The sequence below is a fragment of the Exophiala spinifera genome, assembly GCF_000836115.1.
Source record: "Exophiala spinifera strain CBS 89968 unplaced genomic scaffold supercont1.7, whole genome shotgun sequence".
Classification (NCBI taxonomy): Eukaryota; Fungi; Ascomycota; class Eurotiomycetes; order Chaetothyriales; family Herpotrichiellaceae; genus Exophiala; species Exophiala spinifera.
The window spans coordinates 762032-788837 of record NW_015622519.1 but is presented as its reverse complement, the minus strand read 5'-3'; the positions used below and the strand labels follow the sequence as shown (position 1 = coordinate 788837).

The window sequence follows — 26806 nt, the reverse complement described above, 5'->3', positions numbered from 1 at the left end:
GATGGTAAGCGTTGTGTGCATCAACAAGCACTGGATAAAAGTTAGAGGATTATTACTAGAAAAGATGGCTGGAACTCACTTTGCAGCACGCCTTGCTGGGACTGCCTGCTTTCGCATGCACACTGCACGCATGATCCGTCTTTCAAATCAAGAATAATGCTCCAAGCAATTTCTTCCCGCTCCAGGTCCGGCAATGTTGGTCGGTTGAAGTCGCTGAGATGATACTTCCGGCTGACAGATTTTGTGCTTGCATCATTCATGGGTGGCGAAAATATAAGATATCCTTGATCGTCAATCCTCATGAAACGGCGCTTCCACAGGAGAGATTCAGGGAATTGGACATTAACATCCCCAATATCAACAATGTGCATCAGTGATTCTCGGACGGAATGCTCCTTGGTGTCTTCGTCGTGTTGTTCCTGGATTGTGTTGGGATGTGTCTGCTCCTTCGAGCCCGACTGTATTTTGCTCCGGGATGATGTCAAGGTTGACACCCTTTTCATCAACCGACTTGTCCTAGAAGATTTTGACTTTTCTTCCGTGAAGGAGGCCGCATCACTGTTGGACCGCGTTCCATGCTTTTTATGTGTGCTGGCATATGAAATCTTGCTGTGGTTTGACTCCGAGCGAGGTAAATTGGTTTGTGAAGTTGAACGGTGCGAGGAAAAGGAAAACCGCCCTCTCTCCGATCTGGTGGGACTTTTAGTGTTGGACTGTCTGGAGGTAAATGAGTCTTCTCTTTCAAGATTGTCATGCTTCTCATGCTCCACAATCAATGGACTTCGGAAAAGATTAAGAGGAGTATTGAAAGTTGAACTGGGTGACATTGGAGGATGCTTGCTGTTAGGATCTCGGACAATTTTTGCGGTCACGGATATGGTATCTGCTTTCTGAAAGGGCGCATAGCTATCAATAGACGGCCGCCGAGACTCCTTTGTATCGTTCGTCTGCTTGACTGGGTCGTACAGTGATACTATCGTCGGTGTTTTCTTTGGGGGGGATCTTTCAGTTGAGGCGTTCGGTTTCATGTGGTTTCCAACCAGCGATGAACGTTTCATGAATGACGAGAAAGCTGACTTGCCGACAGAAGTCTCTCGCGTGGGTGTAGGAGGTTGTGAGGCGTTTGTGTCTTTTGCTGTCAAGACCTCCAGAGCCTTAATGCGTTTGGATATTCCAGTTCCGAGAGTTGGTTTCTTGGTCAGAGGAGCTGGCATAGGCTCAGCTTGCACAGGTGGCCATTGTGGAAGTGCCGTGGATACACTGCGAACGCTGCCGGATCTGCTGGCAGTGCGCCTGCCCTCCGGAGTACTACCGCGGCTGGATTTCGGTGGCTGGCTGGAGAGTGAAGCTTTCGTCACAATCTCGCGCAGCCTATCTGAGCTTCCTTTTGTTGATATGATGGGGGTGACTACTGGAGAACGAGCGACAGACACTGGTTTCGCTTCGTGAACAGTTGCATTGTCAATGTCATCCATGAGGAGTTCATCGTCAGAGGATTCATCAGAAACAGATGTATCACCCCTGGCCAGCTGTAAAGGCTTAGGTGCATGACGCTGTACTGGTAATGGAGCTTCCGGAGCGGCAGTTGTCGGTGGAGAAATGTTGACACCAGATGCTTGTCTGATATCAGAAGTGGTGCTTTCTTTGCAGATATCAGATTGCTGGCTGAAGGAGACAGGGATACCCAATCCTTGACTACTTGAAGGTCTACTAGTAGCCACTTTTTCGTGAGCTTGTGCAGGTAATTCTCGAGCTGGAGCTTTCGGTGTGATCGATGAGCTAGTAGCTGAAGACAGCGACCGACGCTTGTTCAAGATATCGTCTTGTTCTGAGATAGATGACGCCTTCGTGGACGGCTCCTCTGAAGTGTTCGTCATGAAAGTAGGAGACGTCGTGGAAGATGACTCAGCCAATTTCGATTCCTCGTCGACACTTGAATGCTGCTCTTGACTAGTGACTGTAGACAAATCACTGCAGGATGAAATAGTACTGAGGCTTGTCTCGGAAGGCGTAGGCGCGTGTGAGGTGGCAGACGTCAAAGTAGATCGCTGCGCAAGCAACATGTTCCGTTTGCGAAGTTGAAGGGCCTTCATCATCCTCAACTTTTCCGGAGTGGCTGCAGACGCTTCGGTAGTGACTGAAGCAGGCCTTGACGCAGCCGGCCGATTTTCAATTGGGTTGTAGAGTGACTGTATGTGAGATGGCGAAGGTAGTGGTGGTGGTCCGCTGAACGAATGACTCGAGTTTGCGAAACGTCCAGGAACGCTGCGAGTCGATCGCTGTGATCCGGGGCGACCAGAAAGTGTCAGTAGAGACCTGTTGTTCACACGAATACTGTGTGGTAGGTTTGCGACTGGTCGTACGCCGAGATTACTATCAGCAGTGCCCGACGTTTTGGGACGATTCGTCGCTTCAACATGTGGTCTAGGTCCTAGCTTTTTCTTCTTGGGTTTCACCCCAGCGTACGAAGCAACATTGCTGCTCCACTGACTGATACTATCCGACTCAGCAGGCGACAGGTGATGAGATTGAGGAGGGCGTGGCGTCGCAGGCTCGGTTAGATCTCGGTTTGTTGCATCCAGAAGGATATTGCTCGCTGTTTCAAAATCTGGGGCTCTTGCAGGCTCGCCACCGCTCGTAGTGGGTGGTGTTGACTCTGGAGTAATAGCCAAGTTCTTTTCAATGGTTGTTGGATTCAGAGATGATTGTCCTTTGTGGGAAACTGCGGCTGCTGGCGGCGGCACAGGAATATCGAGGCGGATCGAGTCTTCATTATGACCTGTAGAGGCCGAAGCGGCAGTCTCTTTTCTCTTCGCCAGAAGAGCTTTCGCCAGGACCGCACTTGCTGGCAGCTCATCCAGTTCGTGTCTCCCATACTTGGGTGTGATAGGTTCCTGTTCCACTTGCGTCGGGTGGACGACTTTTTCTTCAGGCTCAGAATTCCCTTCTTCGGCATCCTCAGTGATTTCATCCAATCTTCGACGTCGTAAGGACGAAGTAGACGACGTCAATGAACCTGCAGACGGTAGCAGCATCGTGCTCAGACCAAGGGTAGAATCAGTCAACTCTGAAGCGACCGTGAAAGAGAAGACAGTGTCATGAGGCGTGAATGTTTCTAGGATGGACTGGAATTGGACGGTCAAGCGCACTGTAATGATCAAGTCAGCCATGGACTGTGCAGAGTACTGTGATTACAGTCCTGAGTTGTGAGTTGTGAGTGAACGAACCTTGCAACAACCGCGACGTTCCCTCTGGCACATATTTGAGAATTACTTTTTTGCGCCGGTATTGGACCATGCCATACAGTGGTGACTTTTCCTCGTATCCTTCAATAGCACCTCTGACCTCCTGGACTCCTCCGGTGCCCTTCTGCAACAACTCTACCGTATCGCGATTGGCATACTTGAGGAGGAACCTGAACGTCGTGTGTCTTGTCAGCGCAATCCTTTGGGTCCTATTCGCGTCCGAGTGTACATACCATCCTCCAGCATCAGCAAGCACAGCCTGGTACGCTTCGGCGACCGCAGCTCCATCAAGGCCATTCAATGACATTTCTCAGCTGCATTTGAAACCACTGCAGCCGAGGGCGAATTAAGACGGATGCCTACAGATCAAGGACATGGGAATAGTGGACAGTGGTCATAAAAGACAAAAGACACAGGGAAACAGAGCAAGCCTTCCATACGAAACAACCCGGCTAAACACATACAGGAGCGCCATAAAGTCTGGAGAGGGCATGTTCGAGGGGAGTCCACACGCAGGAGCAATACCAATGAAGCACAGCGCGGAACACTATCTGCAGATTCAGGGGGTATCGTCCACGAAGCGAAGGCCGACAGGGATCATGGAGCTTGATGGCACACAATTAATGGCCTTGGTGGGGTTTAGTTGACCTCAAAGCGCCCGAACAATGCCAGCGTCCGAAGGCTTATTCCACCATCATCACCTAAAACGAAGGCCAATTTCCCGAGGCACAGCTGGTCCTTGTCGGGACAGAAGCAAGGGATATGAGGCCCATCCAGCGCTGGCCCATCGGACTATCGCTCGTTTGGCTTTGCCTAGCGACCGGGTCTCCCCTTGACAGCGACCATGCCCTTGCTCGTGGAGGAAAAATAGTCAGAGCCAACCGATCCAAGGGGATCACGCAAGTCATGTTGCCGATGTCTATCAGTTTCTCTCTTTTTATCTTCAACTACGAGTGCGTCTGAAGTGCAAGTGAGAGCGCTTGATGTGACGCAGGTGCTACAGAACACCTTGAAACCCAGAACTCTGATAAAGAGTAAGTCCGGGTTGAACACAACTATCTGTCATCACCGTGACAACAGAAGCGCGCGCACATGCCTCCTTTAAATGCGGCCCGGCCGTTCGACATGACAGCACGGATAAAGCCTTTCTATACTTCGTCCATACGAGTACCAATTGCACGATGATTCCCAGGCATAAATCACAAATACTGGGGATACGTCTATAATTCACGGCTCGTACCCGGGAAGACTTTTGTCGATGGCGCAAAAGTATCTAGTGCTCAATCTGCACTATTTTTGACAATCCGCGCAAATCATCTATTCACGTGGTTGCTACGCAATGTGTTTCGGCCACATGGCTTTCCTGATCGTTGCAATGAAGCAGTATTCATCGATTATCTCCCGAACGTGTGCTCTTCTCGTTGTCTGCAACGGAATGTTCATAATCACGTGACAGACCCATGGGAGGCATCGATTGATCGGACGGAGCCCACCGAAACTTGATCTGACGTCGAGCCAACTCCATACTTTCGAGTTCTTTCTGGAGGCAGGACATGCTCGTCGTTCCGTTTCTATCAAGACGTACGGTTGCGTTTAAAAACCCGGTAAATTCTAGACAAGGTCATACGAGGTGCATTGCATATTATACATCATGTTAACACTCCCGCCTATTTCGCAAGTGGTCGGCCTCACCACCGAAGCAAGGGCACAGGTACTCGACCTGCTCTTTGAGCCCTGTCAACAGCTCCACACACTATCAGTCAGCTTGCTCCAAGAACGGTCTTTCGCATCTTATGATGAGCTCATAGACGCCGTCGGCCAGCAACTCCGGGACCTGTGCGAGTCTCGACTGGAGAGCGACAACAAGTGGCTGGAAGCCATCCTGTCTGCCCATCCACGGCTGGGCGAGAAGAAGGTTGAGAGCGAGCAGAGCAGGAAGGAGCAAGCCCAGCTCAACCAAGGCGGCGAAGAGCAGGCGGCCATGTTGGCGGAGATGAACAGGAGTTATGAAAGTACCTTTCCAGGCTTGCGATACGTGTATGATTCTTCCTTCCCCCTCCCCCTTCCCCCCGCCACCTCATGTGGACTTTGTGATCCTGTAGTGATCTCGGAACCGTCCCATCGCTGATTCCCCAACCCAACATGTACAGTGTCTTTGTGAACGGGCGGAGCCGTCCTGTGATCATGGCGGATATGCAGAAACGGATACAACGAGGCGACATCAAGCAGGAGAAGCAAGATGCCATCAAGGTCAGTTCTCGATGTCTACCCCTCCCCCGACGAACCCCTGTTTTCCGAAAAAACAAGGGCCTGAACTGTGCCAACTGACGTGCCATCCACATCAAGGCAATGTGTGAAATTGCCTCTGATCGAGCAAGGAAACTGAGCGTGTGAGGCATCGGCGGGAAACGTCATGGTCGATGGTCGTCACGGATAACTTTGATGCCAGCCGAAGAGCGTCGCGATATTATTATCTATCTTAACACTATTCGCCTAGTCGAAGCATATAGGGAGGGGCGCAGGTTGGGACTCGTCCTGCACATTCCATCCCACGCCTGCATATTTGGCCAAGCCTCGGACAAGTTAACGTCAGTTCTCACGCAACCGTCTGAAAAGAAAATCGTTACTTCAGCGTCTTCTTGGTTTAAGTTCGATAGATCAAGATGAGATATAAACAGTGCACACTTAGGACGCCCTGCATTGGAATATCCAACATTGAGTACGTTCCTATTATCATGTATATGGATACATTCATTTAAACAAAGCCGTCAACCCCACCAGCCCATTGCACCCTTTCTATGGTGCTTTTCATATCATAAAACCCGACTCTGATGTTCTCAGAGGCTTTCATATGGGATCAGGTAAAACCCCAGGGAACGCAAACGGTCCCGATAGCTACAACTGAGGTTTATTTACTGGTCAATTTCTTCCTTTCATCGTCACTGTCTTCTTCCCCGTCGCTCCACTCGATGTTATCATCGCCAACGGCGAAAATCGTCTCTCCGTCCAGTGACTCTCTGACCCGCGGGGGGTTCGGGGGTTCTCTGCTGCTATTCTGCAATGCGGGAGCAGGCGAGGCTTTCCTCGGCGGCGAGACGTTAACAGCATCCGTGAGCGACGAACTGGCTCCTCCTGGCGGGCTGACGTCGCGCTCGTGGTCTTTACGTGCTGCCTCCTCATCATCCGATAGGGAATCGGCAATGCTTCTGATTTCAAAGCCGTCATCGTCTTGTGCCAACTAGAGAATACTTTGTCAGCAGATGCGATCGAGATACTCCCACGCCTCAGGACTAGAAGAAACACATTTTGCGAGAAAGACAGTGGGAGCTTACCTCATCACTCATCGCAAATCGCCTATTATTCGCCGTCGGTCTCCACAAGTATGCAATGAATGCGATGTCGAATAGGTACACGAGATTGAGCCAGCCATCCAAGACAAACCATCGTGTTTGCCAATGTCTCGGTACAAAGTCGCTCTCGCCACTCCCGGCGAGGGCGAAGCTATTTATGAAGAAAAAAGCAAAGATAACCAGTATCGATCCAAGAATACACCACGACAATTTCTTGTACATCAGCGCCTTCGTCTTCTGTCTCCGGTCCACAAGGTCCTTGATCGTGACGTTCAAACTGCTCAGGGTCCAGACATAGAAAGCCGTGAGAGTTCCGGCGAGTGGTAGAATGACGAAGAGGATGAGGGGTCCGACGGACTCGGGGGTCACGGCCATGCTGGCGATGGCGTAAATGACGCCAAAGATGAAATGTGCTGCGGCAAGAATTCGCACATATATCATCGTCCGTCCCAGACTGGGCTTGACCACACCGAAACCCATGCATACAATGAGTAGGAGGAAAAATGACAGTGAGTTGCGACCAGCATTGAGTATTGACACGACAATCATGAACATCTTGTTCAGAGTATTGTTACCATGGCGGTTCTGGTAGTCATAGAAGCCCCAGGTCATGAGCTGTTCCACGATCAGGAACACAATCGTGAAAGTGATGTAGTTCTGTACAGGAAGAATGTCAGATCTGTTCTGGACGTACAGAAACGCCCAGAATACGCCGAGCACCGCATAGACGATCGTCAACCCCCCATAAAATGGGAGTTTGGCAATCTGCGCAGCGGGCAATTCGCCGTAGCTGTTGCGGAATTCAACGACGGCGTCATATTCATGGTCACTGAAGGCATAGGTGCTGACGCAGTAGTATCCCGTCCGGCGTATCGGGTAGTTGATGGCCTTCGGGTCTTTCAGGTGTATTGCCTCATTGAATATGGGATTTTGAGCAAGAGATGTAGCATTAGGCGCAAGGATGAACGAGCCAATGTCCTTCTCTTCACAAAGATTCTGGGCCACAGCGTCTGAGTTGCATATCGTTTGAAGGTCGCGGTATTCGGTGCTCCCGGCAGGCATGCGCCCGATTAGGGGTTCGTCCGTCCATTCGAATATGATCAGCGAAGAGATGGGGTCGGTGTCATCTTCAGTGTGATCCGGCAAATATTTTACAAGGATGAAGGGCTCAACGGAGCCGCCCCAGGACTTCCGACTGTACATGCCACTGCATCGTTGACGGTTCGCGTCATCTTGGTTCTGTCTTGGTCAGCCACAGGATAGGACAAACAGCAAGGGTTAGTCGTACGAGTTTTATCTCATTGCCGGCGACCAGGGTCGCTAGGTATGCCAGGAGCCCAAGAGATGGCGCCCAACGCTTCATTGTGACCTTAAGCTTCTCAAGGCACGGCAGGCAGAGAGTTTTGAGCACAGGTCGGGAGGGGAGTGTCTGAAGTAAAGACCGGAGGGTTCGTCTAGTAAGAGAGAACAGGTGAGCTTCAGGTACAATTCATGGCGCTGGCGATGAGCCTGTTACCCGATGCGACTGTTACGACACGAGATTGTCTCTTGTGCTTAAGGTTTATGGAAGTTGCGTTGATAAATAAACTGGTATGAGTATCTGGCTCACGTGGAGCATCGGCGCGCGGAACAACGGGGCGGATGATGTCTGGGCGGCCAGGACATCATTTAATAGTCCGTACGTAGCACATTTCTTGAATTCTCAGGATCGACACACTCATGTTGTCAATTTGATTAATTCTACCCCCTACTACCATAGCCGATACCGCGACGGTACTACAGCCCCTACGGGCGGTGCTTGCGCGACAATTATTCTCTTGCTTTACCCTTTGCCTTTCCGACCAAACTCCGCGCCGTCTCACACACATAGATATGCGGGCCTATAAAGTCTTCGTTACCCTCGTTCGGGTTCCAGCAGTGTCGCTCTCCTTCATCAAGCATGTCATTTATTGAAGCCAGAAGTGCACTCGCAACAACTCGATTGCTCGTAATCGTGACAATTTCATGTGCCCAACCATACATGAATACCGAGGTATTGATATCTGTAAGGTGGAGTTTAGACGCTGCTCGAGCAGCGATCGAGGAAGGAAACCTGTTATGTCGAGTAGTCTTCGGCCCCTCACTCGAAATGATCGATAAGTAGTCTGTGGAACTGAAGTCGACTATACTGATCGGCAATCTGAGGTTCTCTGATACAGCGTGTCTAGACTGCTCACTAAGCGCGAGTCGTAACTCTGCAGCTGACCGATTATCGAACGATCTTTCTCCTAGAATGATGTCGGCGCGGAGCTGCTCAGTCGCAGTACCCATAGTCTGGACGATTTCACGCATTCGTCGTGCAGCGTCAGAGGTACAATGAAGGCTCCGATTCAATAGGCAAGGGTAGACCTCTTCCGGCAGCAGTGGATGGGTCTCCTCTGATTGAATCTGCCGTTGAATAGCTTTATGAAAAGTTGCGGAAGTGGGATTGCAGCCTGGTGACATATCGTGACGCCGGAGATGGGATATGTCAGAGATCAAGGCCAAGAGTATTGTACAGTCAATATTGATGGTTGGTGTTAAAGGGACTGGTGCAAGTGCCGGGGTCATCCTGTCGAAGTCAGGCCTTCCCCGTTCTTGATGAACATCTTTCGACAACACTCCACATTGTATGCTCACACCTGTTGCCCTGATATCCGCCAGGAATGCATCGATGTCGGGGTATGCCCCTTCTTTGATGTTCGGTAAAACAAAGCGGACACGCGGATGCTGGAAATGGACTCGTACAGATTGTGACGCAGCTTGAAGGTCTTCAGCAAGGCGAACAAGCTCCAGTTTACTGGGTTTTCGACGGGGTGGTAGCTCGTTGTCGTCTGTATCGCTGTCATTGCTGAAATCCCCATAACTCTCCCATCCTTCTTTTGCCATCTCGAACAGTAGTCTTTTTTCACTTATGGTAGAGACTTTAGTCCACTCGAGTCCATTCTCAGTGACAATATCAACAAGGATATCTTTGCGTGTTGATGGCAGCGACTTTCCTTTCAAACTTTCCTGTGCCTCATTGATACTGGAAGGCTGACGATCAACGTAAACCCTCTTTCCTAGAGCGCTTATCGCATGGCTCGTCTTTGCAACCCCCCAAACTGCTTCATAAAATGACAGATTGGAGCTCCGTAGAGCATGTAATTGGGTGGGTTCGCCCACTTCGGAGTCGGAAGCATCGACAGTGTTGTTGCTGACGGAGATTCGCTGGGTGATCTTGGTCAGGCTCTTTACCTCAGACTCAACACCACGTCTGAAGATTCTGAATTCAACGTCATGCTGCTTCTGCTGAGACTCAAGATGTGCTTGAAAAGCTTTGAATTCAGTCAGGAGGGCTTCAGCACGGATCGTAAGGTTTTTCAAAAGGTCTATGCCGCCCAGCTTGTCTGATTGAAGGCCCCGGCCTCGTTCCAAATGCATCACCTCTCACAGTATCGCGGCTGTATTGAAAGAACATTCTCTGGTGTGAAAGTTGAAGTGAGCTGAGGCAGGCGACCGTTGACAGCGGAGGTTTTCTGGATGCCGAGGAGAGGGGAATCCCATTGGCGGAATCGAAAAGAACGCCATGCGAACCGCTAAAGCAGCAAGATCACATCAGACTCGCGTACATTCTCGACATCTTAATGATGCATTCTTTGGCATAGCACCTCGTCGTGCATTCAAAGGTCTGGTGTTTTGATTTGATCTCCTGGCAACCACATGCAGACTTTTGTGTCCGCAGTTGCCAGCATGTTGTATCTCGGGTTGCACTGTACAACAGCAGACTTGATCCCACGACTTGCGAGTCTAGCAGTAGGGTCCTGTCTACCACCAGTCGCTGCTTGAGTATCCCAGACCATCAAGTCTGATTGATCGCCAGACCCCCCAATTACGTATCTGCCGTCCTGGGTAAAGCAGGCGTCGCCCTGTCCCAATGGCTTTCCGGAAGTCGATACTGGCGCAGCTCTACCCGTGCCAGTCGTTTTACCTACCAGAAATGATTTGATAGCGCCATCGTAAGCATCTAAGAGGAAATGTCCGTGGTAGTCCGTCCCTAGAAGCATGCTTTTTCCATCATTGGAGAACTCCAATCTCGTCCAGGCCCGTCCTTTGGTGGTCGGAGTATATCTATCTTCAGCCTGCGACATGTCAAATGTCTCAAATGGCGCCTTATCAAAATTCCTGACATCATACATAAGGATGGAGGAAGTCGATTGTGACGCTATAGCCATCACATTTGCTGAAGGATCGTAGGCAGCCAAGTAGGGTGTCACCAGTTTTAATTTGCCCTGCGGACTTCTGGAATTCAAGTCCCATAGGCAAACCATATCATCGTTTCCGCACGATAAGAACTGGTCACCTCCAGGCGATAACGCTATGCAGGTAACTTGAGCAGTATGGGCCGTAAAGTACCGGACAAAACTTTCGTTGTGCAGTTCTAGCAAGCGCAGGGAGTCCTCTTGTTTCGTACTAGCAAAGAGCACATTGCGTGGGTGGTGTGTGAAGCGAGCCAGATGTATGCCGTACTTCTTGCTAGGTATGACCTTCGTTCTCTTTCCCTCTTTGATATCATAGACCTGCATGGTCTCGTCGTCCGAGGCCGCAACAAGGAATTCACCCATATCATCGAAATCCAGGGATGTGACACGACTGTCGATGCCGTCAGATCGCGTGGAGCCAGGAAATTGCTGCGATATGTTAGCATGAATCTGTATCATATGTGAGCCGTCTATACCCTTGCTGGTCGATAATGTTTGACCACATCTTGGACTTTCTGCTGGACGGCGGTCATGATGACCAACAGGTCCAGGCTGTAGGATTTGGGAAACCCTGCCCGATGTGATGATAATATCTTGGAATCTGCAGTGGCCGGGGACGACTCTGTCCAGAAATCGTTTACGTTGTTCGCAGGATGCGGAGGGATGATGCGCAATCCAGAAACGCGTCTTGTAGTTTACGATGAGGGGGGCTTGCTGAGGCATACAAAAATTAATTAGGTGCTTGGCTGGGCTTACTATGTACCTAAGTCCAGCAAGGTTAGTGAAGCTTAGTCGGAAGACACCTTGTTAGTTGCCTATTATGTTTGAGCTGGAGCCGGTTTCTCCAAAAGGCCCAGTCAAGTGAACCCAGCGAGCCTGGAGAATCCGTGCCCGACCTTTATGACTAGAGACGGAATTGATACTAGGGCCCATTAGGCCTAGTGAGACTGGGGGAGCTAGTCATTCACAGTACTTATTAAAGGAAATGCTGACAACCTGGCTGCGGCGGATATTCGCGGTGGAGAGAAAGTGAGCTGAGTCTCAAGCAGAGGATTTCATTTTCTATCCGAGTCACTTTGTACCCCGTCCTGTCCAGATTCCACCTGTTACGTTTGCTGACGGCCCTCGTCTCATTTCTACCCCCGAGTGAACAATCTGCATGGCGGCGGGATTCCGTCTTCCTTCGTTTTCAAAGTACATTCGGTTGGAGAGCACTTCCAACTTCTAGCGATATCGGCGGCTCACTATGTCGACAACAACCGGCGCATTCATTGCAGGCGGCATTGCAGCTTGCGGCGCCGTCACTGCAACACACCCCTTCGAAACAGTAAAAATCCGGTTACAATTACAAGGAGAACTGCAGTCAAAGGATCTGGCAGTAAAAAAATATAAAGGTGTCTTTCATGGCGTTGGAGTCATTGTCAAGAATGAAGGGATTCGAGGAATCTATCGCGGCATTGGGTGCGCATATGTCTACCAGATCCTCCTCAATGGCTGCAGATTGGGCTTCTACGAACCGCTGAGAGCCGCAGGCTCAAAACTTATTTTCAAGGATACGAATGTCCAATCTCTTGGTGTCAACATCTTTTCGGGTGCAGCTTCAGGAATTCTTGGTGCTATGGCTGGCTCGCCCTTTTTCCTGGTGAAAACTCGACTACAGTCATATTCGCCCTTTCTCCCAGTCGGGACGCAGCACAAGTACCGCAACGCTTTGGACGGTGTTAGACAGATCTACACGACGGAGGGGGTTCGGGGCTTGTATCGAGGGATGGGCGCTTCCATGGTCAGAACCGGTGCTGGAAGCTCCGTACAATTACCAACATATTTTTTCGCAAAACGACGATTAATGCGTCATGCTGGTATGGAGGACGGGCCTGCCTTGCACTTGCTGAGTTCAACGGCGAGTGGCTTCGTGGTTTGCTGTGTGATGCATCCTCCGGTACGTACCATGCACTCTCCTATGACTTCAGATGCTGACTACATATGCAGGATACCGTAATGGCTCGATTATACAATCAACACGGCAATCTTTACAGCGGGATTTTTGATTGCTTGTACAAGACCATCAAAACAGAAGGACTCCTTAGCGTGTACAAGGGGTTCACGGCTCATTTGGCTCGTATATTGCCTCATACAATCCTGACTTTGAGTTTGGCAGAGCAAACGAATAAGTTCGTGCGTGGCATCGAGACGCGGATTCTGCCAGAGGCCCTGAAGGACAAGTTATGATCATTCTACACAGGAACCATAGAGAGAAGATGATGTTGAGACTTCTTGTCCACAGGGGTCACCCTTGTCAGACCTTTGTATCGTACAGATTTGCACACAATTAGCGCCGGGAAATAAAGAAGTTTGCGCAGGCATTGGAGATCTTTACGATGCTGCAAAGTCTTTCCGAAGGGCAGGTGGCCCTTAGTTGCACGCCTGGATGCTTTTTGACGGCCAGCACTCGGCGAGCATCAACAGGATGAATAACTGCTTGTCAACTTTGAGTAGAGACAATCCATCCTCAAACGGGGTCACATTTTTGTATCATGTCGAACGCCCTACTATTGGCCTTCTTTGTTGCCACCATAGTTCTTCTAGATTAGAAAGCTTGTTATCTAAACACTATGAGATTGCGTCGCTTGAAGGTAAGTATTAGTATGTGGAGAACATCGGTGCGATGAGGTAGTTTGTGCAGCTGGAATCATAAGTGCGACCGGAGACACATGGAGGTCTTTCTTCAATAGTTGTAAGCATGACCACCTTTAGTTATCTATGTAGGTATGAATCGGTGTGGGTTGCATATAGTGAATGGTCGCCTTCAGAGCTCCTAAAATACCTAGAGACAAACATCCATAGCGTCCAGGTCAAAAGTGAACATGGTGGGACTCATGATCTTGCCACGAGCTCTTTAATTGATCCAACGGCTCCCTTGCGATTGCTTCACATACTTCCCTGCTTTTATTGCTTCCCACCAACAATATCAAGGTGCTCGGGCTTTAGCGCCAGCTTACCTTTCATGACTTTTCTGTCGTGGACTCGTCGAGCTACTCATTGCCCTTGTCCTTGTAGGCTGTAGTCAAGTCTCTCAAGACTTACATTCTCTGATACTACGGTAAGGTGACTTCTCCTCGCAAATTACTTACGAGCATCCCCTACCTCGGTTCCGGTTTGCACCTCTACTGAATGGAAATTGGTTGACTCTGCCGCTATAAGTAGAGATGACTTCTGACGCTCAGAGTGTGAGGATGTCAAAGATCCGCTTCGAATGAGCACGGGAGCTTCATTGATGCCTTGCTTAACCAGCGACAATGGGAGTAACATAACCAATATCCGGTAACTTTTGCGCGAAGTGATTGCCGTAGCCCTGCATAGCAATCGCGTGATGCCACATCGAAAGAGAGATTGTATGTACAGCCTTGTGGCGCTCAAAACGAAAGAGGAGCAACAACAGACTACTGACGAGCTACGGACCCTTGAAAACACGCTTGTTCACGGTCACACGTGACATCGGAGCTCTTTGGGATGATCAGATTAGATTAGATCCGCCTGGGCTTCCGCAATATTGGATGATATTGGCCCAGACTCAAGGCTGCTGCCTTGGAAAGCGGGTAGTCAGGCCATCAAGGAGATGTCGTCCAACACGGGATTGATTGAAAGAGGGTAAAGAAGAGCTCAGTGCCGTGACAACAGACGAAACCCACAGTCGCGCGCTGGTCAGTGACGAGTGTTGATGTGGAAGTGGAGGCTGCCAGGATCAATTAACGGGCTCTCCTGGCAAACGCGGTCACGCTAGCGCGTTGCGTGAATCTTCAATTAAAACCGTGCAGCAGCCGGGTTTTGAGCGTCAGTTCCTCTTCCATTCCTCGCGTCTCACAACAAGTCACAGTCTCTCACTCCAGTACTTCTTTGCTACCTTTCTTTGTTCAGACTCACATCTTCTTACAACGAGAGACAATGGATACCCAGATCACCCCGTCAAAGCAGGTTCGTTTTGCCACTGCCGTCATCGATCGACCAGAAAGGGTATATCACTAATGCTATACGCTCAGGCGGCCTCGAGCCTGGAAAACCTCAAAGTCAAGGACAGCCCCATTAAGAAGCTCAACTTCAATGTTGACGACAAAGAGAACAACCCTGTTGTTGATGCCACGCCGGTGATGACTGAAAAGCTCGACCTGGCAAAGGTGCAAGAAGAGGCTCCTAAGCCTGCGGAACAAAACCGACCCAAGACGCTGAAAGAGTTGGAAGCAGAGGAAGACCTTCTCAAAGAGAACCCACACCGATTCGTTCTCTTTCCTATCAAGTATCACGAGATTGTGAGTGCTTGCCCGACGCGTCTTCGTCCAGTGACGATACCTTTTAGTGACCAAGACTAACACGAGTCGTCACTCAGTGGAACCACTACAAGAAGGCTGAAGCCAGCTTCTGGACAGCCGAGGAGGTCGATCTCTCAAAGGATCTTCATGACTGGCACAACCGGCTCAACGACGATGAGCGATACTTCGTGTCCCATGTTCTCGCCTTCTTTGCTGCCTCCGATGGTATCGTGAACGAGAATCTGCTGGAGCGATTCAGCAACGAAGTGCAGATCCCAGAGGCTCGCTGCTTCTATGGGTGAGTCAATTCTCCCTGGACGTCGCTCTCTTGGATATATACTAAATCGAGCCTCAGCTTCCAGATTATGATTGAAAACATCCATAGCGAGATGTACTCCCTCTTGATTGATACCTATGTCAGCATTGACCCGTTCTATATCCGCAAGAGTGTATCTAACATTGAAATAGATCAAAGACCCAAAGCAAAAGACTTACCTTTTCGACGCTATCGATACAATCCCGTGTATTCGTAAGAAGGCCGACTGGGCACTGAAGTGGATCTCCGACCAGAACTCCTCCTTTGCTCAACGACTTGTTGCGTTCGCTGCAGTTGAGGGCATCTTCTTCTCTGGCTCATTCGCTTCCATCTTCTGGCTCAAGAGCAAAGGTATGTCGCTTTATGTCGTGACCCCATCAGGGACTGACCATTCTCAGGCCTCATGCCCGGCCTGACTTTCTCTAACGAGTTGATCTCTCGTGATGAGGGCATGCACACCGACTTCGCTTGTCTGTTGATGCAGCACCTCAAGCACAAGCCAGCTCCGGAGCTGATCGAGAGGGTCATCACTGAAGCCGTTGCCATCGAGAAGGAATTCTTGACGGATGCACTTCCAGTCGCCCTCCTCGGCATGAATGCCAAGCTCATGCAGCAGTACATCGAATTCGTCGCCGATCGTCTACTGCTGGCTCTTGGCAACAAGCGGTTCTACAATGCACAGAACCCATTCTCCTTCGTACGTGTCTTGGAAGATCATCGCATTACTCTACTAACACTACCACAGATGGAGAACATCTCTCTTGCTGGCAAGACCAACTTCTTTGAGAAGCGTGTTGGTGACTACCAGAAAGCCGGTGTCATGACCTCAAAGAAAGAGGAGAAGTCCACCTCCCCAGGCGAGGAGAAGGGTGAAGATGACGGCGGCCTCAACTTTAACGAAGACTTCTAGATGTACCTGCTTCGGATTGTTACGATATTGGGTTTTCACACGGCGTTGTTATGGTGTCATGGGAAGGAAAGGCATAATGCGCTTTTTTGGTATCCGTATTTTTTACATTCAATACCCCCCTCCACTTTCGTCGCACGGCGGAGTAAGGATAGCATGAAAAAGTGGTACCTGATTTCATGATACAACCTTTATTTGTTATGAGGGCGGCTGGGACAATCAACTCGCCGATTTGTATGTGTGTATATGCATTAGCTGAGCTAGAAACGGGGTTTGGGTCAGTGCATTTTGGATATGGCGGAATGCATTTCACATGGAAGTGACGAAAATCGTCACCGCATCCAACATTCTACTTTCTGTCTGGAGACGGAAGAATTACAAATCTCCTTCATCCCATCAGCCTGGCTGTCTTAATTTTATTTACAGATCCTCTTTGACAGCCTTGCCATCGCCCCTTTCTGTCAAGAGCCTCGTCGGAACGGCAGCATTTTGTTCCGCCAGTCCTAGAGAGAAAACAGCCCCGAGGGGTTGTTGATCCCATGAGCTGATGAGAAACACTATTCACACACAAACATGACCGAACAGGTAAAAGGTGGCAGTTCATGAGCGTTGAGACATGTATTCATGGTTATTTGCCGCCACTGTGTGGCAGTATGGACCGGGACACCAAGCTACTTACGAGTCTCTCGTCAACTTTCCCATACGTCACGCTCAACCGCGCACATTCTTACTTTTCGTGAAATGCACGAAGGGACATTGCCCTGGTGTATGCCCTCTACCCACCGTCCCTGCTCCTGGGCTCTCATGGGCTCGGCTCAACAGGTAAATGTGTGTCGATGAGAATTGAATGGCTTTTGGTGGTTGGCTAAGTTCGCGTGGAAAGAGTGTGAGTATCCGTCCCACCTGCGGCAAAGCATCGGAGACTCAGATACACATACTTTCCTCAGAATTCGCACCGGGGGAATCCTGCTAGATTGCTTGAGCCCCATAGAGTATAGATAACCCGCATCTTGATGGACGATGAGATGATTCATCCCAGAAGGATTTCCAGATCGTGACGGTTTCATTTCTTGCCTTTCTTCTTTTTACCCTTTCCTCCGCCGCCACCGCCAGCACCAGCACCAGTGGTCTGGGTCGCAGCTGGTGGTGCGGCGACTGTGCTGTCTCCTGGCTTCGGCACTGCAAAGCCCGCAACACTGTCAATATCCATTTTATCTGCCACCGCCCCGTCTGTCGCCGGTATTTGTGCGCTTGTTGTGCTGGGGATCTCGATCACTTCGCCTTTTGCCAGCCGGCCCAGACCTGCGAGCAGTCGGCCGACCTCAGCAGCTTTGTCAGTTCGATATTTCAAGCATATGCCGGATTCGGGGTGGAAGGTTTTAAGAGTAAGAACAGCCGAGGGGTCACGTTTCGCTTGCGACTGTGCTGGCGCTGTACCGTTGGTACCCTCAGCCTGTGTAGGCTCCTGTTCGGTCTGTTTCGATTTCGATCGCGACTTGGGATTGGGTTTTCGCGGTAATGAATATTTTGTTGTTATCCTTGTGGTGGGGTACGCTTGAATGAGGAGAGAGGATTGATGGAGATAAGTGTGTAGGTCGCTGAAGTACGTCATCTTGACATGCAGTTGATATCGCAAGATAACAGGCAGGTGAGGTCTGGTCTTTTCTTGGAGAGATTTTGTGCAAAGTCGAATGCTCCCCAGGTTCTGAATAGTGCCGACTGTTCCTTGAGATAACCGAGGAAAGTTCTACTGTCACAGACAAGCTGTGAACAACGTGAGGTGGCGCGCAGATCTCTTATGTTCACGCCACGCTAGGTCGACTCGAAGTTGTTGGTGTTCTGCCCGGTGTCTGTATAAATGCAGTGCGGAGAGAGAAGACTGTACGCAGTGGAATGCGGGTGATGGAGGTGCTTGGCATTGTTTGGCGAAGTGCCGCCCGACGAGGCTGAGCGAGATGCTATGGACTCATAACCCTCTCATCAACAGTGGTGTTACAAACCCTCTTGGCTAAGATACCGGGACAGAAAGTAGTCGCAAGGACACTATCCTCGAACAAAGATCCAAGGAGAATCAGGTCCATCGGCCATAAACACGTCGAAAGCAGACAACTTAACGCGAGCGCCGCTGCTGGTAACCCACCAATCAACTTTCTGCTCTCCAGGGTATGACGGAAGATGCAGTTGGAGAGAACTGCGCTTCTGTCTCTCAACTGCAGATGTTTGACATTATTCGTACTCTTATGTACCTAAACTTGCGCATATAATCCCAAACCATCACAATGAGGCCGAGACCTCGCATCCGCCTTCTGCAGCCCTTCGTTTGTACCAATTGTCGAGGCAAAGGACAGGGTCTTCTCCGACGCCAATTGCGAAACTTCGCAACCTCCCCTTCAACACGCGCAGCACCATCGGGCGAACTGAAATATCTCCAACTTACAAATCGTACAATCATCCGCCTCGCCGGCCCAGACGCCGCGAACTTTCTCTTCAATCTTGTCCCTGCGAAGATCCTGGGCGCTGACAGCCCAAGGCCCATTTACACGGCATTTCTCTCAGCCCAGGGCCGCATTCTGAACGATGTCTTCATATACCCGCCGACAGACACCAACGGAGAGGAGTGGTTCTTGGAGGTGGACTCGGACAGTGCAAGTGACTTGCTGAAACATTTACGCAAGCACAAACTGCGGGCCAAGTTCCAGCTAGAAAAGGTCGACCCGGGAAAAGTGGGAGTATACTATAACTGGCCTTCCGCCACAGATCCACCGCGGACACGGGGTGGACAGGATCCCAGGCCAGGTATGGGTCTGCGATGGCTTGACGATACCGCTGCGAAACCGGAGGCAATACAGAGGCTCGAGGACAAGGGGGGAAAGGAGGTTAATCTGCATGATTATACCGTTCATCGTATACTGAATGGGGTTGCGGAGGGACAGACCGAGTTGCCCGCGGCCGGTTCTCTACCCCAGGAAAGTAACATCGATTTTTTTGGTGGCATTGATTTCCTGAAAGGGTGCTATCTTGGCCAGGAGCTGACGATCCGGACCCATCACACCGGCGTGGTACGGAAACGCATCCTTCCATGCCAGCTCTACGACGGCGACCAGCCACCAAGTGACCAACCGTTGCCGGAGTACAAGCCTGATACGCATCTACCCATGCCGCCATCTCAGTCCAACATTTCCAAACTGAATGCTCGTGGTCGAGGACGAAGTAGCGGGAAATGGCTCTCGGGGGTGGGAAATATAGGACTTGCATTGTGCAGACTCGAGATGATGACAGACATTCAGTTAACGGCAGACACGTCGAATTACGATCCATCGGAGCAGTATAAAGTGCAGTGGGAAGTGGAAGGTCATGAGGGAAAACAGGAGGTCATGCTCAAGCCCTTTGTACCACAATGGCTGCGAGACGGCGTCGAGCAGAACCTACGCAGGAAAGAGAGAAAGCCCAGACCCGTTGAAGAGGATGACGAATATGAAGAAGTAGACTAGGGTATGCATATGATACTATCTTCAGGAAATTGGACTCCGTTGAAGATTACACTGTGAGCCGAAAGACTAGGATCTACCCGGAGTCCTGGGCACGAGAGACCAAGCAAGGGAGGTCGTGGCGGGCAACGTAGAGACCGGACTTGTTGAGGCGGCAGGACACCTATTTGAGCTCACACGAGTTCGACCTACGGTTTGCCTCACACTTTCTCTTTCGACGTTGTCAGCCAGCGCCAACCGCATCGTGATGATACATTGTTTCGATAGTGAGATTTGTCGGTTATGGACCTGGAAATATTCAGCACGTCCTTCCACGGAGCGCAAAGCCTGGCAGCGTCGGTGGGGGCTTTAAAAATAGCATCGTCTTCGACGGTATGCTGGCCACCGACAGGTTGTCGTGTACGGAAGCCAACTTTGAAGCTCCTGATGTCCCAAGGGAGACTGTGCCGGTCGAGAACATACCAGACCCTCCGGGGAAGGCCATAGTGGTAGTCAATTGTTCAAGGTCGTGACATTACACTTGTTGATGCAGCGTATGTGGTTGTGGCTTTCAAGTAGCATCTGGTTCTTTCACTGCCGCCCATTCCACGCTCTCAATACCCTCCCAGGGGCCCTGGGAAACAACCTTTTTGGCCAGACTGACCGACTTGAAGACAATAACAGCAGTTCCAAGCAAGACTTTTTTGTCCCTGCCTTCGACACGCCGTTTTTTGTCCTTGAGCATAAGCACATTTTCAACGTCGCCAGCAGAGAAATTCTCCTCAAGGAAATCCTGATCAATTTCTAGTCCCTCACCTTCCTTGACCCAACGAACCTTGACCGAGCGATCTTTTGAATCGGACGGTGTCTCCTGCGCCTGAGCATCTGCTCTGGCCTGTGCTTCTTGGACCTTTTGCGCCACCGCGGCTTCTCTTCGCTTTCGATTTTCTTCGGCGATTCTTTTAATTTCGAGTTCTCTATCGCTCCAAGTCCTCTTTGCGCCACTCACTGAAATGGGGGCACCGCCAAAATTGCCTTCTCTCTTCTCCAGATCCTCCTTCATCTTCCTTCGTCGGCTTTCCAAGGCGGCGGTCTCGGCGAGACGCCGTTGCTTCGCTTCTCGTGTCTGGTCATACTTTAGTTTCTCAGCTGCATCAGTCAAGACGTTGATCGCGGTCTGGAGGAGTTGAAATTTGTTTAGATTTTCAGGCGTCGGCTTGACTTTGTCAGGATGGTAGAGGAGGGAAGTCTTCCGGTATGCACGGCGTATTTCAGACTCTGACGCTGTCGCTGGGATCGACAGCAGTTCGTAGTAGTCAACAGAGAGGTCTGCATCATTTTCCGCAGCCATTATGACCGGCCCGTCAAGCCATGCATGTATGCTAGGCGGTATGAGAAATTATGAATTCAAAATCATTTGCGCTCTGATGAATGCTAGGACGGTCGAAAGTTCTACGGTGAATCTCATATCCCCAAGCGCAATATCGTCATTGCTGCTTTGAATGCTTCCGTTGCTTGCTCTCTTTGATCCAACACAATGTTCAATTCTTGCCCGCCACCATACTTCCCTTATGTATTCTTGTCTGACAACAGTGCTAAATAATAGCTCACGGACTCGACGTAAGGCTCGGTTCGGACACAGTCGAGATTCTTGTACCCGCTCTTTATGGGCTTGGTTTGGCATTGTTTGATATCTGGTTCGAAGTTGCAAAGAGATACCTTTTCTACACCCCAATGCCCTGTCTTTCATTCAATCTTCCGTCATCTTCTCTCATGCGTACATTTTACTTCACGAAACATGCACACAAAGACTCAAGTTGATCAGCAAGCGAATGCGACTAAGTTGCCTTTGTCGAGCCAAGTTGCCTGTGCACTGCTTCTCATCCGGGCGAAGCCCCATCATTTGTCTATTGAAGGTTTGGCTACGTCTCCTTTCAGGTTTGTCCACTAAACGATCAAGAGCATCTGCAGCACCTTCGCAGTGCAGTAGTCGGTCAAAGCGCTCACACGTCTTCAAATTCCAGAGGTTTCGATTCAACTTCCTATTGGAAATCAGCCCATCAAGCATCTGAACGTGAACGACTGGTGCTTGTCGACGAGGTTGCGAAGCTGGAGAAGGAACTATCAATGCTCCGCGGTGAAGCGATTGTTAAACCACTTGATGTAGATGGCTCCGCGGGAAGAAATGACCTAGACAAGCTTTGTGGACAGGAGCAACTTGACAAGAGCATAAGTGACAACACTGGCCACACCGCTCATGACAAAGACAATGCTTCCCACTGGACAAATTTCTCTGGTGGGCATGTTGATTGTCTGCCGCTAGCTCCTTTGATTGCGGCCATTTGATTGCTGACTAGCGATAGATCGTCAATATCTTCTCCGTGGCGTCTTCTCGCTCAAGCATAACCTCCGTCTTCAAAAACCTGACTGTGAAAGGCTTTCAGCAGCAATTCGCACTGTTACAGCCACGCTCTGCCACTATTCAGCCCCCACGGGACCAGAACACGCCGCTCAAAAGTTCTCTCCCGAGATCCTGCCTGTTGATCAACAGAGAAACATACTCGAACACGCTTACCCTTTTGTCATCCAAGGGCTGTCCTTGCTTTCACAGGCCACTGGCGACGACGGTCAATTCGTCGTTTCTGCAGTTCCGGACGTCGTGAAATTGTTCAAAACTATATTGTGCCGACTGCACACGTCTGTGCAGGATACAGTGGTTCAACGAAAAGACACTTCGGCGCCGTCTTCTAAGAGCAGGCGTGGGGTGAACGAACCCCTTTTGATGTCAGTGGATTGCTTCAATCAGTGCCGATCAACGAGCAAGATGCTCACAAGGATGTTTCTTCTCCTGGATCTGTCCCAGGATGTACACTCTGAAACCTTCGAAGGGTTCCTGTGCGCTTTGCTTGACCATGTCGGGTCTTTATTGTCTCTCTTGGTCTTCTCGAACGCAGACCACGAACCAAGTTCGGACATTGGCATTCTACCGCCAAATGGGTTCAAGGGAACACCTCACTCGAATCTGGAAGTCGCCATCGAGACTGCAAAAGTTGAAGGGCCACATGTGATCTCTGTCCTCCGGGAGGCCATCGACTTCCTCGAGGGAAACGTGAAAGTCATGTCTGAAAGATCCCAGTTGCTCTTCACCTCGCGGAAAGCGACAGATGTGAGAGGCCTGCGGCGTGCGCTGGAGGAGAAGCTTCAAAAGACATTACTTCGGGGAGTGTTTGGAGACGATGATGCCAGCTTCAATGGTGGCTTGTGTAGGCACGATCATCTTTCTGAGCCAGATGTGGAGAGCCTGATGAACGAGATGAGCCCGGATGCAAATACGTCTGAATGGTTCATTGGCCAGCTGTGGGAGCATTTGGGATGGGACATACTATCAGGCCACAATGCATAAATTCTTGTTCTTTCGACGAGGTACGAGAGCAGCGACTGTGCTGTTGTACCTACCTAAGGTAGCCATGTAATAATATGAATATAGCTCTATGACATTGGCCGCGGCGGCTTCTCCACGTCATACATCCAGCCCGAGTACTCTCACTGCGTTTCCACCCAGGATCTTCCTCCTGGCATCTTGGTCTTGAGGAAAACATCCGCCTATGGCGACCTTGTTACTCTCCACACTCAGCCACTTGGCGTCCTCCTCGTCTCCCAGCGGTGGAAAGAAAGGGTGATCGGTGCCGAACATGACGCGATCCACGCTCCCGGCGGCCTCGATCGCGGCCTTGAGCCCAGGCTGCCCGTAGATGACCGCGTCGAGGTAGATGTTGGACTGCAAGACGTCCCAGATCGACCGCTGGGGCCCCTGCCTGTGCCCGCCGTTCGCGATGAATTCGCGCTCGTGCGCCACGCACGATTCGATCCGGCCGGCCAGGAACGGCAGGGTGCCGCCGGAGTGCGCCAGCAGGAACTCGAGCTTGGCGTGGCGGTCGAAGACGCCGGAGAGGTACATCCTCGACACGGCGATTGTGGTCTCGAGAGGGAACCCGAGGGCGAGAGGGAGCACGTGGCCGAACTGTGCGACGACTTCGGGGCCGCCGAACGCAGAGTCGGGCAGTCCGTAGTGCGGGTGCAAAAACACCAGCGTCGACGTGCTTGCGAGCGCGGCGTAGATGTCGTCCAGGGCCGGGTCGTCCAGGCCGTTGCCCAAGCCCGTCGTGCCCATGATGACGCCCTTGACGTGCCGGAGGGTCTTGAGGCGCTGGATCTCGGACACGACGTCCTTTGCCGGCGCGGACAACGGGAGACAGCCGAACGCGTACAGCTTGACGTCCTTGCTCGCCGGGGAAGAGTTGTTCTCGGCACAGGCCCTTTCGAGGTCGTCGTTGATCTCTTGGGCCGTCGAGAGCGCGGACGACGGCTCGACGAAGTCCAGCCACGGGTTTGCGAGGCTGATGACGCTGCATGTGATTCCGTGCGTGGTCATGAACTGCCGCTTGGAGTCGAACGACGAATACGTCTCGTCGACGGGCCGCCCCCGGGACGACTTGGGTCGCGAAGTGTCATCGTCGGAAGCGAGGATGATCAGTCTCGGGTCGGCACCAGGCTCGGACGGCTGGTGAATGTACGGGACTGTGGTGCGCGACGACAGTAGTTTGATGTACGACGGAGGGTACATGTGAGTCTGCCCAGCAAGAAAGTCAACGATCTGTATACCAGAGGGTGTTCCGTACCACGTAGGTCGGTGAGTAGAGGGATTGAGGTCATCTGGTATAGGCATGGGCTTTTCAAAAGGGGCACGGGTCATCTTGATGTGCTTTGCCATAGATCGCCCATTGCTGTTGAGGCCTCGTAAGGGGTTTTGTTTGGATTCGACTCACGTGAATATCCACCACTGGGAACGAGGAAGAGGACGACATGGTGGCGATGATGATTGCGGCTTGGACGAGTATGTTCAAGACAAGGTGTAGGTATTTCCGTCGGTATATTTTACTCGAATCAGACCACGTTTTGGATGTTGTTTGTGTGATCTAGAAGAGTCTTGGTCTGCAATATCAACACAAGTGGTTGATGGGTTCAGGATGTTTTGTACGCGGCCTCCTCCGCGAGACGTCGATGTACAATCCGCACTCTTATCGAACGAGCCACGTCGTACGAGTATGTGCTGATCCAATCGAGTAACATCTTATCGTTTGCTTGGGTTTCCTTCGATCAGCCCCTCCCATACTCGGTCTTTGCTCGTATGATTCTTTTCTCTTTTCCTCTCTTTTGAATGTTGTGGAAGAAGAGGGAAACATAGTTTGCTTGCGAACCCCTTCAATAAAAGGTTTTCCATCTGTTTAGGCTTCCGACTCAAGTATCGGCATCCAACCCCACAACCGCAGATAAGCGTGAAAGTCTCACTAACGTAGTTGAGCCGCGCCGTTCATCTCTCAGCGCCAGGAACACGGCCGGCCCTGTGTACGTTCAGTACATTGATTACCATTCGATCGCAAAGCTGCCGGTTCCCCAGCTAGGATTATCACCGCCGGTCCACTTCAGCCTTGGCTTGCAAGCATGGGTTCACTTGGAAACACGGTGCAAAAGGGCGTGGAGCAGGATGACCTGGTTATGCCGGTAAGATGAAGCGCGTGTGCCCCTAGCCATGCAAATAACAAAGTGGCCACAAGACGGGGATGAAATCATGAACGAACAGAACCCTAACGTCCATCTTCCCAGCTGATCGACTTTGGTGCGTTCCTGAACGGCGATCCGAGCATCAAGAGAACAGTCGCCGAGCAGATTGTCGAAGCGTTCAAGACGTCGGGATTCCTGTACCTCGAGCACCACGGGATCCCGCAAGACGACATCTCACGGGCGTTTGACGAGTCTGCGCGGTTCTTCCAACGGCCGCAGTCGCAGAAGGACGAGCTCCAATGGACGACCCCGGACTCCAACAGGGGCTACGTCGCCTGGGGCCGCGAAAAGGTGACGCAGTCGGCCGACCCGGAGGAGATCGCGCGGCTCCGCGCCTCCAACCCGGACCTTAAGGAGTCGATCGAGATCGGGCGCGAGGGCGTGCCCGGGTTCCCGAACCAGTGGCCGTCGCGGTTCGGCGACGACGAGGGCAAACGGTTCACCGACGACATGCAGTCGTTCTTCCTCCGGCTCAAGGACCTGCACGTGCAGGTCATGCGCGCCATCGCGCTCGGCATGGGCTACGACGAGGCCTTCTTCGACGGCTACACCGACGCCGGCGACAACACGCTCCGCCTGCTGCACTACCCGTCGGTCAAGAAGAGCCTGTGGAAGCAGAACCCCAACCAGGTGCGCGCCGGCGAGCACTCCGACTACGGCTCCATCACGCTGCTGTTCCAGGACGACATCGGCGGCCTGGAGGTCAAGTCGCCGCGCGGCACCTGGGTGCGCGCGAAGCCCATCCCGGGGTCCATCGTCGTCAACGCCGGTGACCTGTTGTCGCGCTGGAGCAACGACACCATCAAGAGCACCAACCACCGCGTCATCCAGCCTCCGCCCAAGGAGACAGCGCAAGACGACGACGACGACGAAAACGCCATGGTCCCCGCCCGGTACAGCATTGCTTATTTCTGCAATCCCAACTTCGACAGGTACATCGAAGCGCTGCCCGGTACGTGGGAGAAGACGGGCAAAAAGTACGAAGGCATCAACAGCGGCGATTATCTGGTCATGAGACTGGCTGCGACGTATTGAAATGTTCAAAGTGGAAAAGTTAAAAAGTGAAGAAGGCTGTCGTTGTTTGTTATCGTTGTTTCTCGATCGCTCCTTTCCCTTTTTCAACATGCGAGCGTTGTGTGTATGTGTGTGTGCTTGCGCGTTTGTGTTAGCGAATGTGCGTGAGTGTGTGATCTTTCAGTTTCTCAATTATACCGAGAGGTATTTCGATAGTTGTTTGATGAACATGACTCTCTCCTTTCTTCACTTGTACCTACCTACATGTCCACTCAAAACATCTCGAAAAACAGGACGAGGTCCGAGTCACTTATCAAGACTT

At 51.2% G+C, this 26806-nt stretch overlaps 13 protein-coding genes across 13 annotated transcripts; 6 read left to right on the top strand and 7 right to left on the bottom strand.

Moving 5' to 3' along the window:
* Positions 1–41: 41 nt before the first annotated feature.
* PV08_09261 (uncharacterized protein) lies at positions 42–3552 on the bottom strand (the record flags this gene model as incomplete). Its single annotated transcript, XM_016383580.1, has 3 exons — positions 42–3148; positions 3228–3415; positions 3479–3552. 3 exons carry the CDS (start codon positions 3550–3552, stop codon positions 42–44), a joined length of 3369 nt encoding a protein of 1122 aa, XP_016232203.1.
* A 1344-nt stretch (positions 3553–4896) lies between these two features.
* PV08_09260 (uncharacterized protein) lies at positions 4897–5573 on the top strand (the record flags this gene model as incomplete). Its single annotated transcript, XM_016383579.1, has 2 exons — positions 4897–5282; positions 5396–5573. The coding sequence occupies 2 exons, from the start codon at positions 4897–4899 to the stop codon at positions 5571–5573; spliced, it is 564 nt and encodes a 187-aa protein (XP_016232202.1).
* Positions 5574–6153: 580 nt separating this feature from the next.
* Positions 6154–7958, bottom strand: PV08_09259 (uncharacterized protein; the record flags this gene model as incomplete). Its single annotated transcript, XM_016383578.1, has 3 exons — positions 6154–6483; positions 6578–7834; positions 7884–7958. The coding sequence occupies 3 exons, from the start codon at positions 7956–7958 to the stop codon at positions 6154–6156; spliced, it is 1662 nt and encodes a 553-aa protein (XP_016232201.1).
* Positions 7959–8404: 446 nt separating this feature from the next.
* Positions 8405–10036, bottom strand: PV08_09258 (uncharacterized protein; the record flags this gene model as incomplete). Its single annotated transcript, XM_016383577.1, has 1 exon — positions 8405–10036. The coding sequence occupies one exon, from the start codon at positions 10034–10036 to the stop codon at positions 8405–8407; it is 1632 nt and encodes a 543-aa protein (XP_016232200.1).
* A 239-nt stretch (positions 10037–10275) lies between these two features.
* Positions 10276–11387, bottom strand: PV08_09257 (uncharacterized protein; the record flags this gene model as incomplete). The annotated part of the gene is made up of 2 exons (XM_016383576.1): positions 10276–11283; positions 11331–11387. 2 exons carry the CDS (start codon positions 11385–11387, stop codon positions 10276–10278), a joined length of 1065 nt encoding a protein of 354 aa, XP_016232199.1.
* A 713-nt stretch (positions 11388–12100) lies between these two features.
* On the top strand, positions 12101–13083 carry PV08_09256 (uncharacterized protein; the record flags this gene model as incomplete). The annotated part of the gene is made up of 2 exons (XM_016383575.1): positions 12101–12793; positions 12844–13083. 2 exons carry the CDS (start codon positions 12101–12103, stop codon positions 13081–13083), a joined length of 933 nt encoding a protein of 310 aa, XP_016232198.1.
* Positions 13084–14876: 1793 nt separating this feature from the next.
* Positions 14877–16384, top strand: PV08_09255 (ribonucleoside-diphosphate reductase small chain; the record flags this gene model as incomplete). The annotated part of the gene is made up of 6 exons (XM_016383574.1): positions 14877–15158; positions 15236–15456; positions 15514–15574; positions 15627–15825; positions 15873–16171; positions 16220–16384. 6 exons carry the CDS (start codon positions 14877–14879, stop codon positions 16382–16384), a joined length of 1227 nt encoding a protein of 408 aa, XP_016232197.1.
* A 1060-nt stretch (positions 16385–17444) lies between these two features.
* On the bottom strand, positions 17445–17993 carry PV08_09254 (uncharacterized protein; the record flags this gene model as incomplete). The annotated part of the gene is made up of 1 exon (XM_016383573.1): positions 17445–17993. The coding sequence occupies one exon, from the start codon at positions 17991–17993 to the stop codon at positions 17445–17447; it is 549 nt and encodes a 182-aa protein (XP_016232196.1).
* Positions 17994–18660: 667 nt separating this feature from the next.
* PV08_09253 (uncharacterized protein) lies at positions 18661–19872 on the top strand (the record flags this gene model as incomplete). The annotated part of the gene is made up of 1 exon (XM_016383572.1): positions 18661–19872. One exon carries the CDS (start codon positions 18661–18663, stop codon positions 19870–19872), a length of 1212 nt encoding a protein of 403 aa, XP_016232195.1.
* Positions 19873–20419: 547 nt separating this feature from the next.
* PV08_09252 (uncharacterized protein) lies at positions 20420–21199 on the bottom strand (the record flags this gene model as incomplete). Its single annotated transcript, XM_016383571.1, has 1 exon — positions 20420–21199. One exon carries the CDS (start codon positions 21197–21199, stop codon positions 20420–20422), a length of 780 nt encoding a protein of 259 aa, XP_016232194.1.
* Positions 21200–21646: 447 nt separating this feature from the next.
* PV08_09251 (uncharacterized protein) lies at positions 21647–23251 on the top strand (the record flags this gene model as incomplete). The annotated part of the gene is made up of 3 exons (XM_016383570.1): positions 21647–21786; positions 21873–22144; positions 22212–23251. The coding sequence occupies 3 exons, from the start codon at positions 21647–21649 to the stop codon at positions 23249–23251; spliced, it is 1452 nt and encodes a 483-aa protein (XP_016232193.1).
* A 117-nt stretch (positions 23252–23368) lies between these two features.
* On the bottom strand, positions 23369–24601 carry PV08_09250 (uncharacterized protein; the record flags this gene model as incomplete). Its single annotated transcript, XM_016383569.1, has 1 exon — positions 23369–24601. One exon carries the CDS (start codon positions 24599–24601, stop codon positions 23369–23371), a length of 1233 nt encoding a protein of 410 aa, XP_016232192.1.
* A 749-nt stretch (positions 24602–25350) lies between these two features.
* PV08_09249 (uncharacterized protein) lies at positions 25351–26505 on the top strand (the record flags this gene model as incomplete). The annotated part of the gene is made up of 2 exons (XM_016383568.1): positions 25351–25410; positions 25513–26505. The coding sequence occupies 2 exons, from the start codon at positions 25351–25353 to the stop codon at positions 26503–26505; spliced, it is 1053 nt and encodes a 350-aa protein (XP_016232191.1).
* Positions 26506–26806: the final 301 nt, after the last annotated feature.